This window comes from Planococcus citri, chromosome 2 (genome assembly GCF_950023065.1).
Source record: "Planococcus citri chromosome 2, ihPlaCitr1.1, whole genome shotgun sequence".
Taxonomy (NCBI): Eukaryota; Metazoa; Arthropoda; class Insecta; order Hemiptera; family Pseudococcidae; genus Planococcus; species Planococcus citri.
Genome location: NC_088678.1, coordinates 39,672,664 through 39,683,581, shown reverse-complemented (window position 1 = coordinate 39,683,581; position 10,918 = coordinate 39,672,664). Strand labels below are relative to the sequence as shown.

Here is a 10,918-nt window from a genome sequence, read left to right as displayed (position 1 = left end):
TATGGAAATGAATTTAATTTTTTTAATTTAATTCAAAATTTGCAAAAAAAATTAACTAATAAAGATCGTATTAATGTACTAGATACAAAATTATACTTTTACTTCTTGGTATTCTTGATTTTAGCTATAAATTTTACAAACTATCCGATAATTTTCCAAAAAATGATTTTGTTTTTTCATTTCACTTTTTTCACCGTAAAGCGTAGAATCCCAAGTCATCTTGTCGATAAGACCAAATACCGTTATTGATAATTATTTTCACTGATAAGGATAATTTTTCCCATCTGTTCTCTGTTCTGTTTCATAAAATTAAGCAAATATTTAACTTAACGAGATGGAAATAAAATTAACCGGCAAATATGTAAAAATCTCTTTGCGCTCACAGTTGCTGGCAAAAAGTTGAACTTGACGTGTTGAAATACTTGTTGAATACTCCCTTCGAAATGGACGACGTCGATCAAATTGTCTTATCATCTCTGAAAGAAATCGGATAGTAAGTTGATTAATTATTTCTCTGATATTTACTGAAATAACGCATATCTGACGAGAAATGTATGATTTCACAGTGAAGCGAAGGATGACATCTATAGTTTGAAACTTTGCCCTTTCGAGGACCTGGTCGAGATGGCTATCTGTTGTATCAACACCATCAAACCGGATTTGAACTTTCCCAGGGTTTTGCCTCCTTCTATGTCCATTAAATTCAACATGTGCAATCAATTAGCTACCATTTGTAATGTTAGTAATTATTTTTTTGTTAGAAACATATCCTTAAAATGTGTTTGATTAATTTTATATGTGTTTGACTAGGAACTCGGGTACAAGGGCGATGTAGGGTATCACACCTTTTTATATACTAATGTGACCGATGTTCGAAATGTAATAATTTTCTTGGTACAACATTTACCCAGGCAGTTGGCTTTTGAAGAAATTGAAAAAACTGACGGTAACTCCGGTTAATATATTTTGAAGAAGTGTGAAAAACACACCTAATATTTTTCAATTGCTTGCAGATAAGAATACCTCTAGCATAAGACAAAAAACTGCTGAAGAACTCAAAAAAATATTAAGCTCTAAATCAAAAGATCATAACGGAATGTGCTTAACACCATTTATATCGACAGCGTTGGAAACTGGTGCATTACTACCAAATCAAAAAATTGATTGCCAGCCTCTTGGTAAAAATGATGATATTTTTTGAATAGGTTATTTCGAATTCTTATAATGAATTTATCATGTTTTCGTTTTATTTCAGAGTGGCGAGATTTTGTCGTTAAAAAATTACCTTTTGTTGACGAACAAGTTAATAATTACGAGTCTTTCTTGCCATCACTGATATCTTTAAATTCGAGTGGTATACTGAATCCAAAAAAACCCAAATGTTTTAGTTTTAATTTGAAACCTCTCGAAGAAAGCTTTTTCAATTCTGTTCTTTCAAGAGGGTCTGCAGATAACTGTCGGCTTGATACTTCAAGCGCGTCAGAAGTTGAGGTAATATTTTTAAAATTTTATTCCGTAGTTTTTCAAATTACAAATGTTTTGTTCGCCATCAATTTATTATATACTCATTTGTTTTTTCAGTTACCAGGTTTTCAAGCCAATGAAGGTGCTAATAATGTTCTCTCAAAGGTTCGTATCCATTTCTTATGAGTTAATTTTTAAAATTTTGGACATTCCTTTATTATTGTTAATTTTTTTCAGACCACAGGAAGCGAGAGATCATCTTCAGAAACGGATAAAGAAGCTGAACTCGCATCTCTAGAAGAAGAAATAAAAAATATGCAAGATGAATTGGCAACGTTGAAATTGAAATTCAACGATGTGAGTTTACTTTCGTAATTTATTAATGAGAACCGAATATTCCTTTATAGTTCGTATTCTACGTGTTTTCAGATTTCAAAATCTAATACTGATCTTAAGAAAAAATTGGAAGAAAAAACTGCCGCAGAATCGACTTTGGAACAGTCATTACAGCTGCTTCCAGATTCTGAAAACAACATTCCAAAATTACTAGCTGCCAATGAGAAAGTTAGAAATAAAATTGAAAAACACGAAGCTCAGTGGCAGCAAGGTAAAGAAGTATTGCTCAAGAGAAAGACTGAATTGGAAGGAATACTAAATACAAAAACAGTGAGTAAAACGAAACATTTTTTCGGTCATTCCATAACTTTCCGCTCATTTCAATTACATTTCAGAGTGAAAAAAATGAGCTTATCGAAAATATTTTGGAGCTTAGAAAAGAACTTCTCAACGTCGCTGAACAAATAGAAAAGAAGAAAATCCTGCAGCAAAAGTTAGCGGAAAGTGATGCATTGAAAGGTGTTCAAAGGTAGGTATTTTTGGGAAAACACTATTAATTCTCCCATAAAAGAGATATGTATTAATTCGATTGTTTTTTTTTCTTCAGGAACGAATATATTCAAAGAATTTTTGAAATAATTAAAAATATCAAAAAACAAGGAAAGGAAATCGATAAAATCCTGGTCGATATGAGATACGTTCAAAAAGAAATAAACACGTTATCTGGAAAAATCGACAGATCGTTCGCTGTCGCTGAACAAATGGTTGTATCTGTGAGTCTTATTCCTTTCCACGTTCAATGCTTAACTTTATCCAAATTTCTGAAACCAACCGCTAATTTTTGGCGTATTTTTTTCAGAACTCAAGAAACGATGAGCTTTCTCTTGAAACTCATAAATTGCTGTTACTTTTGCACAAAGACGTCTCAGATATCCTTACTATGGTTGGAGAAACTGGAAATTATGTTAGAGAATCGAAAGATTTGGAAGAACAGGTATGCAGTCTAAAAAAGTTTCCTATGTCCTTTGCCTTATCGCCTCGTTTTTTTCTCACTAATGACAACCGTGTTTATTTTCCTTTTCAGTTACAAACTTTAGAAAGCAGTGAAAATATATCTGAATCTTTCGAGCAAGTTAGTAAAGATCTTAAACGACTGAAAGAAGAAGAAGCCTCTTTGTTGAAAAAATTGGGTTTATTTGAGAAAAAGCAACCTGAGTCGACTGCATTGCCACCACCTAAATCGAATAATGGTGACAGATCTGAAACTAAACTTAATAACATTGTCATTGATCGTTTAGGCTATCCTGCGCTCGAAAACTTTAAACCTGTCAATAGGCAAACTTCGCAAGGATCTGCTGAAAGTTCATCCAAAACTAAATCCAAGCAGAGTACTTCGTCATGATATAAATTTGCGCAATTTATATTGCGCATGATTTTACGTAATATAGTTTCATTCTTAATATGCATTTATGTATTACCTTCTAGTACACGTGTGATATACTTTAATGCGTTTTTCAAACGTGAGCTGATAATGCGATAGATTCGCTTATGTTAGGTATTTTACCCTGATTATTTATTTAGATAAGTAATATGTTTTATGCAGAATTTTTATTTAATTTTTTTATTCCATTATTTCTACGTAATCGTAATAACTGAAGTAATAAAATCCTGTTAGCATTTTTGAACAACGTTGTACCTTGTTAATAATTTGAAGAATTTTCGAAGGACAATGAGAATCAGAAAAATTATTGATCGATCAACATCGATAGGTGCTCGAATATGAATATATCAGATACCTACCTACTATCGTAATTGGCGTAACAGAACAATACAACGAATTGCAATTAAATTGTGATTGTTACCAGCTGCTTGATAGGCTGCGAATACCTTAAAGGTCATTTGAACATCCTATGGCTAAAAATTGAGCGAGCTTTTCCACCAATGCCAGCGGATTATTATACATGACATTTTTGTGGAAAATTTTTATGACGACTTTGAAACACGAATCTTTCCTTCTGTGTACAGACTACAGAGAGAATCAAACAAGTAGCGAACGAAGTGATTCATCATTCATCAACCATTCCTACATTCAGATTACGCCATTCGAATTTTAGCGATTTATTGCGCATAAACATTTGATTTCTCAGAACAAGCTCGTAATCATCAACTATAAGTACTTGAATAAATAATTAAGTAGTTGAAATGCTTCTTTTTTTATGCATTTCGATGCTAAAAAATATCGAATAATCGTCATAGTGCAATTTGCCCCTGATTCTACGCACTTTCCACAGTCTATACACTTTCCCTTTCGAAAATGACGTTTCAACTTGCTTGCTACATGTTTCATATGTTTATCAGTGTTCTTTTATGTTTCCATCAGTTGCTTTGTTTGTCTTACTGATATCTGTTTGAAAAAAGTAAGTTCAATATTTCAAAGTAGAAAATACGTTGCTTTTTTTTACATAAAACTGGACCATCAGTGATGTGTGTTTAGTTATTAGTGCTTAATTTACTGTTAAATCATTCATCAATCAGAAATTTCTTTTGTATTGGTTCATTTATCGAGTTAGTAGCATCATCTTAGCTGTATACATTGGATATATTATGCTAAATTACACTGTTGAGGTTTTGTTAAAGTCTGCGTAAACATTGTTTGTGTTTTGTGTTTGTGACTCGACGATTATGAAACACTGGAGAAGTACGTAGTGATAATGAAAAATTTCAACCATTTGTGACGAAAACGAAGAATTACGTTAATTTTGATAATTGTTAATCGTTGACTCATTCGTTTTGTATAGTTAGAAATCTACTCTGTCAAATGTTCTGACGATAAAGAGGTAAATTTTGCTGTCGTATCGAGTGTCGTGATTACACAACTAACGTTATCTATAAAAAATTTATACGTAGGATCATACCACTATCAATGGACATCAATCAGTGTTTTTAATCGTAAATTACTTATTTGTGTTTGGCTGAATCGTTAATGTGAGCTGTGTTTGTTATAGATAACACTCTCCACCCATTTTAAGTAATGTCTGCTGAATCTCTACGAAAAAAGTCTTACGAAAAATGTGTTGGAAAAGTTATTCTGCCTCAAATTGTTGAAGATAAATCATTAATCGATAGCTTCACTGGTTTCATTCAAGATGTCGTACCTCAAGTAAGATTCAGTCAGCTGTTATAATGATAATTTACGTCATCTACATTCGTTTATGCTTTATTAGGCGTACGGATGCTCGCCACCGTCGGAGAGTAAAGAAAAAATACTATGGGCAAGGTTCGAATATTGTGACGTAAATGATCCGATTTTCCATTCCGAAGCTATCGAACCTGTATCAGCTGGATTACCTATTTTACTCGTTCTCGGGTATAGTTTCGGTTGTCAAGTGAGTACTTATCATGATAACAGATGTAAAACTCCCAATTGTCGTGTTCCTAATTTACTATTTAACTCATAATACAGATTTGGAGTATAACGGCAAACGGCGAAGCAACTGAATTACTATCTTGGTTTCATGGAACAACAAGATTTGTAAAATTAATTCCATCTCCTGCGACTGATCAAACCAAACAAGACCCGTTTGCTCATCGAAGACCTTTGGCAGCAGTTTGTGAAAGTGTTTCACCAACCGTACAGCAATTCTGTACTATTAATTTTTTGTCGCTTAGAGGAGGCGATGTTGTGAGTAGAAAACGTAAACAAACGAACGAATCCGATCGTATAAATTTTTTCACGTATTTTTGTACTTTCAGGTAAAAAGCATTAAATTTAAAAGCCCTATATTGGATGTAACGGTTAATAGGATCTCCATCATTGTCTCATTTATCGAAAAGATCGCCATATTTAATGCATTAACGATAGAAAATTCTCATACCATTACCACTTGCTATGCTACTCCTGGGTATAATTTGAACCCTATCGCTCTCGGGCCTAGGTAAGTTTTTAATGTTTTGTATAAGCGTATTGTTTGTTACATAGATTCTAAAATAATACGTTTCGTAGATGGCTAGCGTACTCAGAGCAGAGACTAATATCATGGATAAAGTCGTCCGGCGGATGCGAATCGGAAAGTGCCCCGTCGTATACAGCCACTGTTTTGAATGCTGCAAAAACCCTTAGCCAGGGTTTGAAAGATTTAAGCGGATCTGTCGCCAGTAGTCTGTCTGGTACTTTATCTACGTCTCCTGTCAATTCATATATGCATATGGCTGCAGGATTCCACAGAAGTGATTCCAGTAACAGTATCGGCAGTTCTAGTTCGGCTGAATATACCCAACCTGGCATTGTTACCATTGTTGATATTCAGGTAAATTAGAAAAAGGAAAAGCAGCAGTTTTACCATCTTATGTTGTTAGAAAATAATTTGCCATCGTAAAAAAAACTCCATCCTCCATCTGCAAAGACTATTGGAAATATTTGGGAAATAACATACAACTTTTTAGAATTTTTCGCAACAAAAATTTCTGGTCAAGTACTCACCTAAAGAATATGCTGAATATGCATTCAATATTATTAGTAAAATAGACGAATGTGGTATCATTTTATTGTATTTTGAAATACAGATGACCTGAAAATAGAATCAGTTGATACGAGATGGATCTTCCATTTAAAAATATTTCTATGTATTGCTCTGTAAAAATAATTAAAATTGGATTTGAATCTAATATTAATCCCTCCAATCCGAATTTCACCATTTCAACCTATTCTGGAGCGAGCTTTCAGTTCGATAACTCTACATTTTCTAATTATTAGTATTGATCGTTATCTTTGTAGGTAAAATAAATCATAGATGCCATTGCCATCGAATAATAAATCGTTCAAATCTATCTATTTTCAGGCTAAATTATCCGATGACGAATCAGAAAGGAAAGAAGGTATAATAGCTCACTTCGTAGCCCATCCAGAGCCGATTGTATCCCTTTGTTTCGATCCTTCCGGAGTACTTCTGTTGACTGCCGACAAAAAAGGCCACCGTTTTCACGTGTTCAGAATTCAACCGCATCTACTCGGCTCATCGTATACGTCGGTGCATCATCTATACGTATTATATCGGTGAGCTTTATTTATTTAACTTTTCTAACCTCCTTCTTCATTTAAAAAAATGCTTATTATAATAATTTTTCGTTTTCTCCTACGCAGAGGTGATACGTCAGCTCGAGTTCAAGACATGACATTCTCGGTTGATTCACGCTGGGTGGCGGTTAGTTCGTTACGAGGCACAACTCACGTTTTCCCGGTTACTCCTTACGGAGGCCCGATCGGATTACGTACTCATTCCACACCTCATGTTGTCAATAAACTATCAAGGTGACAAAATGACAATATATTTTTACTCCTTCAAACCATCAGCATTGCGGATTGTTAAATTTATATTCGCATTGATGTTGAACAGATTTCATCGCAGCGCTGGAATCATAACAGATGGCCGGAATAGCCCTGTACCACACGAAGTGCTACCATTGTCTTCATCCCCTACATCGATGTCGTTCCCTAATCCGTGTTTACCGCCCTTCCCTCACCCTACCGTTGTAACAGCGTTGGCCCAGATACGAAGCCAGTCGACGTTACTCCCGCAAACCAGACACTCGTCGCCGCAAAATCAAGAAGAATGTTTACCTTCGTTAAAAGTAGTCGCCTCGTTCGCACCTCCGCGACTATTGGATGGTTTATTAACTGGACAGATTGGTGCTTCGTATAGGAAATCAAAAAATGCAGCTGATTCGCTGTTCATAATGTCTAGTCAGGGCATCTTAACGCAGTATGATTTAGAACCACTGCCCGCTTCAGGTACCTAGGCTCTTGTTTGCTTTTGAATGAATTTCGACAACATTAAAGAGGATTATACGTATTTTCAGGAATTCCCAAAGATAAATTATGTGACGAAAGCCCTATAGAATTGAAGGTCGAGGCTAAAGTTCAGTGGTATTTATTGCAAACGCCTCCTTTATCTACGAGTTTGGCACCCATAGAGCCTCCGTTAAGCTGCGGTAACCCTTTATTATCAACTTACGCGAGTATGAAACAAGAGATATCTAATTATGCTGCGGACGAAAAATCATTTACAATCGACGACGACGATAAATGGTTATCGCAGGTTAATAAACTTTTCTGATAACTTTGTTAATTATCGTGGTAAAATTTTCGAAAGACGTTAATTAATTTGGAGATATTACCCTAGGTTGAAATCGTTACCCATATTGGACCGCACAGACGTATCTGGATGGGACCTCAGTTTACTTTTAAACCAATCTTGAAGTGAGTTCAGACGATTCTCAAATCATTAGTAGAATTAATATTGGGAAAACGAGTTTTTTACACGTATTTTTTGAATTATTGCGCAGAAATGGATCTGGTGATTTGGAAACATCTGAAAATAACGTCGCCTACACGGCTAAATCGAATCCAGTGAATATGCCGGCCAATTATTCCAAGAATCAAGCAATCCCTCTCGTTCCTTTGTACATAGAAAGCGGTTCAAGCAGTTAGTTTTTTTTTTCTAAAGAAAAAAGTCTCCGGCTCGTCGTATATTAATTTTTTGAAACTTTTTTATGTTCAACAGGTAGCCTTGAACAGTCACCTAAGCTATTAGAAACATATGGAGGAGATTCTGATTCATCTCTTGGCACCGAAGAGCTAAAGATTCAAGAAGATATCGCCGACGCTATGCTTGAGTCGCCGATCAGCGCGGCTTTGAAATCTGGTATGAAATGAGGCTCTGCGTTTTGTGATAGTTATATCTGCAGAATAAGGGACATTTTGGTGGGTAGGATTTTTTTAGATTTTTAGACATGGGTGCAAAATTTCTAAAACACTAACTGGAGTACGTGTAAATCTATGTTATGGGATTCTTATATGTATTTGAGACCTGATTCGGAATTTCATGTTGGTTATTTACACTAACATTATTTTTAAATTGGAAGTACTAAAATATTCCAAAACTAATTTGAAATTTGCATGTTTGGGATAATATTTAAATATTATTGAATATTTCTAGAAGCAATAAATAGGTATCTATTTTTTCATTCAAGAAACCTGATTTGAAAAGTCCTTTTTTTGTGGGGAGGTGGAAGAAATTTCTCTTGAAATTTTTCAGAAAAAAAAACTAAAAATGTATTACTGATTTTTTCTAATGCATGGAATTATTAGATGATTTTTTTAGTTTTTTTTTTTAAAGTTTGAATTATCTATTACTAATCCCGGTGAAATATGTGTAGTAATTGTAAGTATTTAAAGAAATTCTCAGATAGTCCACTACTAATCAAGTGAAGACTGAAAGTATCATTAATTTTCCCACTGGGATTGCGCTCACTTCTCACTCACGGGGTTAAAAGTCGTTTTTTAACCCAATTTCGATATGAATTTGAAAATTGTTAGTCTGGGTCAAATTTCACGAAAATAAAAAAAAAATTAAGAAACATACAACCAAGTATCAAGAAAGTGAGAATGGGCACTTATAACTTAGGAAATTTCACTTTTTGGTCATATTAATTATCATTGGGTTTTGAGGCCCTTTTTTGATGTGACTTAAAACAGGGTAGATATTTTTGAGGTCTGAATTCCGAAAAATCCAAATTGAGAACAAGTGGGTCTCAAAGTACGATGACAGTTGAATTATAATCCAAATACAGGGAATATCCCATTTTCAGGTACATAGATATTAATTTTCCCATTTGTATCAAAATTGGGCTTCGAAGTGTGAACGACAATTTTCTGAGGAATAAGTAACTGCATTTTATTTCTTCGTCTATTTATTCAATTTTTGAACCATTTTGGAAAATTCAAAATTCTGTAGAATCAACTATTCTTCGATTATCAAGTTGGGATTTTCGTGAGCTGTCCTCCATTTTATGTTCCATTTTCATATGAAAAATAAGCAAAATCGATGACCGAGTGACCGAGATGTTTTCTTGTAAATACTGACATTTCTGGCGCATTTTCGAAAATTCGAAACTTTGAAATAGAAACGGATCTTGAAAATCTGTGCTTGGTTTTGTCGGAATTAATTGAAGATTGCTCAAGAACAATATTATTCCTGGTTTTTGAATGCTCATTCTCATTGGGGATATTTTTGAAAAAATGTTCAGAAATTTGAAACTGTCTCCATACGAATTGAGGGTGTGAAAAATTAGGTACAAATCAAATTCCAGAATTCTTATTTGATTAAATCAAATTTTTATATTTTTTATGAGCTAAATTTTGAAAAATGAAATTCACCGTAGATCGCTTTTGATTTTTTCGTCTACCTACATTAAAATTTTTTTTGTCAATCTAGATATTTCACTCTAAGGAGTTCGTTAACTATTAGGCTTATCTTAAATGTTAACAAAACTGTAATATAACGTTGGATAAATTTACGTGTGCGCAGTTTGAGTATATTTAACTGCTCATCACTCGACGTATTATGTCGAATAATTAACGGGATAACTGGTATATTTATGAGGAAATATTTAAAATGCCTACTTTCAGCCCATAGGTATATGTACATTGGATTTTAATTCAAAATAACCTTTTTTTATTTCAGCGGAATTGAGTGATTCCGAAAACGTCGAAGAAGCTCAAGAAAAACAAGCTTCAAGAAAGAATCGTCGAGCCAAAAAGAAACGAAGATAAACGCTCAAATTGAAAATGAGGTCCCGCCTTTGGAAAAGTATCATATGTGTAACGTTAATGATTGAAAAAGAAAAGAAAAGAAAAGGAAAAAAAATATAAAAAATTTAAAAGTCCTTCAATCGGTTTATAGCAAGCTTTAAAAACGTAATACTGCCATTGAAGAAAAAAAAATTCCTAGTACAAGACACGCATAATTATAGAAGAAAAAAAAATTGATATCGCTAAATGCTATTTTTCATAAATCATGTAGATCGTAATGATTCATCTATTATGTGTAATCTATCGTTGTTATTTAATTGTTCCAACACTCTTATTGTCGAATATACTTCCAATTTTTGATCTTATAAATTGTAATTTAAACAATAAATTAAGCATTGCAACCCAAACATCCGTGTGTACGACTTTTTCTACGTCGATGAATTTTGCCAATAATTTCAAATATTCCGGAACTAGGTAAACAGACTTTAAAGGAAACTATCGTCGGTAATTAAACGCTAATCGAGTTAA

General features: G+C 33.8%; 2 protein-coding genes across 5 annotated transcripts; both read left to right on the top strand.

Annotated features, from left to right (window-relative positions):
- Positions 1-268: 268 nt before the first annotated feature.
- Positions 269-3,406, top strand: LOC135835743 (coiled-coil domain-containing protein 22 homolog). Its single transcript, XM_065350152.1, has 12 exons — positions 269-493; positions 567-738; positions 811-946; positions 1,014-1,178; positions 1,256-1,491; positions 1,582-1,629; positions 1,702-1,821; positions 1,894-2,130; positions 2,196-2,329; positions 2,408-2,573; positions 2,660-2,794; positions 2,885-3,406. Exons 1-12 carry the CDS (start codon positions 444-446, stop codon positions 3,200-3,202), a joined length of 1,917 nt encoding a protein of 638 aa, XP_065206224.1. The 5' UTR covers positions 269-443; the 3' UTR covers positions 3,203-3,406.
- A 552-nt stretch (positions 3,407-3,958) lies between these two features.
- rudhira lies at positions 3,959-10,797 on the top strand. 4 transcript variants are annotated; one of them, XM_065350151.1, is made up of 14 exons: positions 3,959-4,217; positions 4,806-4,960; positions 5,025-5,186; positions 5,264-5,482; positions 5,554-5,735; positions 5,804-6,107; positions 6,639-6,853; positions 6,941-7,108; positions 7,194-7,588; positions 7,657-7,895; positions 7,980-8,056; positions 8,143-8,282; positions 8,361-8,560; positions 10,323-10,797. In XM_065350151.1, exons 2-13 carry the CDS (start codon positions 4,832-4,834, stop codon positions 8,510-8,512), a joined length of 2,382 nt encoding a protein of 793 aa, XP_065206223.1. In that variant the 5' UTR covers positions 3,959-4,217; positions 4,806-4,831; the 3' UTR covers positions 8,513-8,560; positions 10,323-10,797. The 4 variants fall into 4 exon arrangements, with proteins under 4 accessions (XP_065206223.1, XP_065206219.1, XP_065206222.1 ...); XM_065350147.1 differs by having other exon boundaries at positions 3,960-4,217; positions 8,361-8,501; XM_065350150.1 differs by lacking the exon at positions 3,959-4,217 and adding an exon at positions 4,224-4,365 and having other exon boundaries at positions 8,361-8,501.
- The last annotated feature ends 121 nt before the right edge of the window (positions 10,798-10,918 follow it).

Bases quoted from the DNA above. Each gene is read 5' to 3' on its own strand.
- LOC135835743 (XM_065350152.1), top strand. From the start codon at position 444: ATGGACGACGTCGATCAAATTGTCTTATCATCTCTGAAAGAAATCGGA. The intron at 494-566 runs GTAAGTTGATTA...ATGATTTCACAG, and splicing joins TCTCTGAAAGAAATCGGATA to TGAAGCGAAGGATGACATCT. The intron at 1,179-1,255 runs GTAAAAATGATG...GTTTTATTTCAG, and splicing joins AATTGATTGCCAGCCTCTTG to AGTGGCGAGATTTTGTCGTT.
- rudhira (XM_065350147.1), top strand. From the start codon at position 4,832: ATGTCTGCTGAATCTCTACGAAAAAAGTCTTACGAAAAATGTGTTGGA. The intron at 6,854-6,940 runs GTGAGCTTTATT...TCTCCTACGCAG, and splicing joins CATCTATACGTATTATATCG to AGGTGATACGTCAGCTCGAG. The intron at 8,057-8,142 runs GTGAGTTCAGAC...ATTATTGCGCAG, and splicing joins ACTTTTAAACCAATCTTGAA to AAATGGATCTGGTGATTTGG.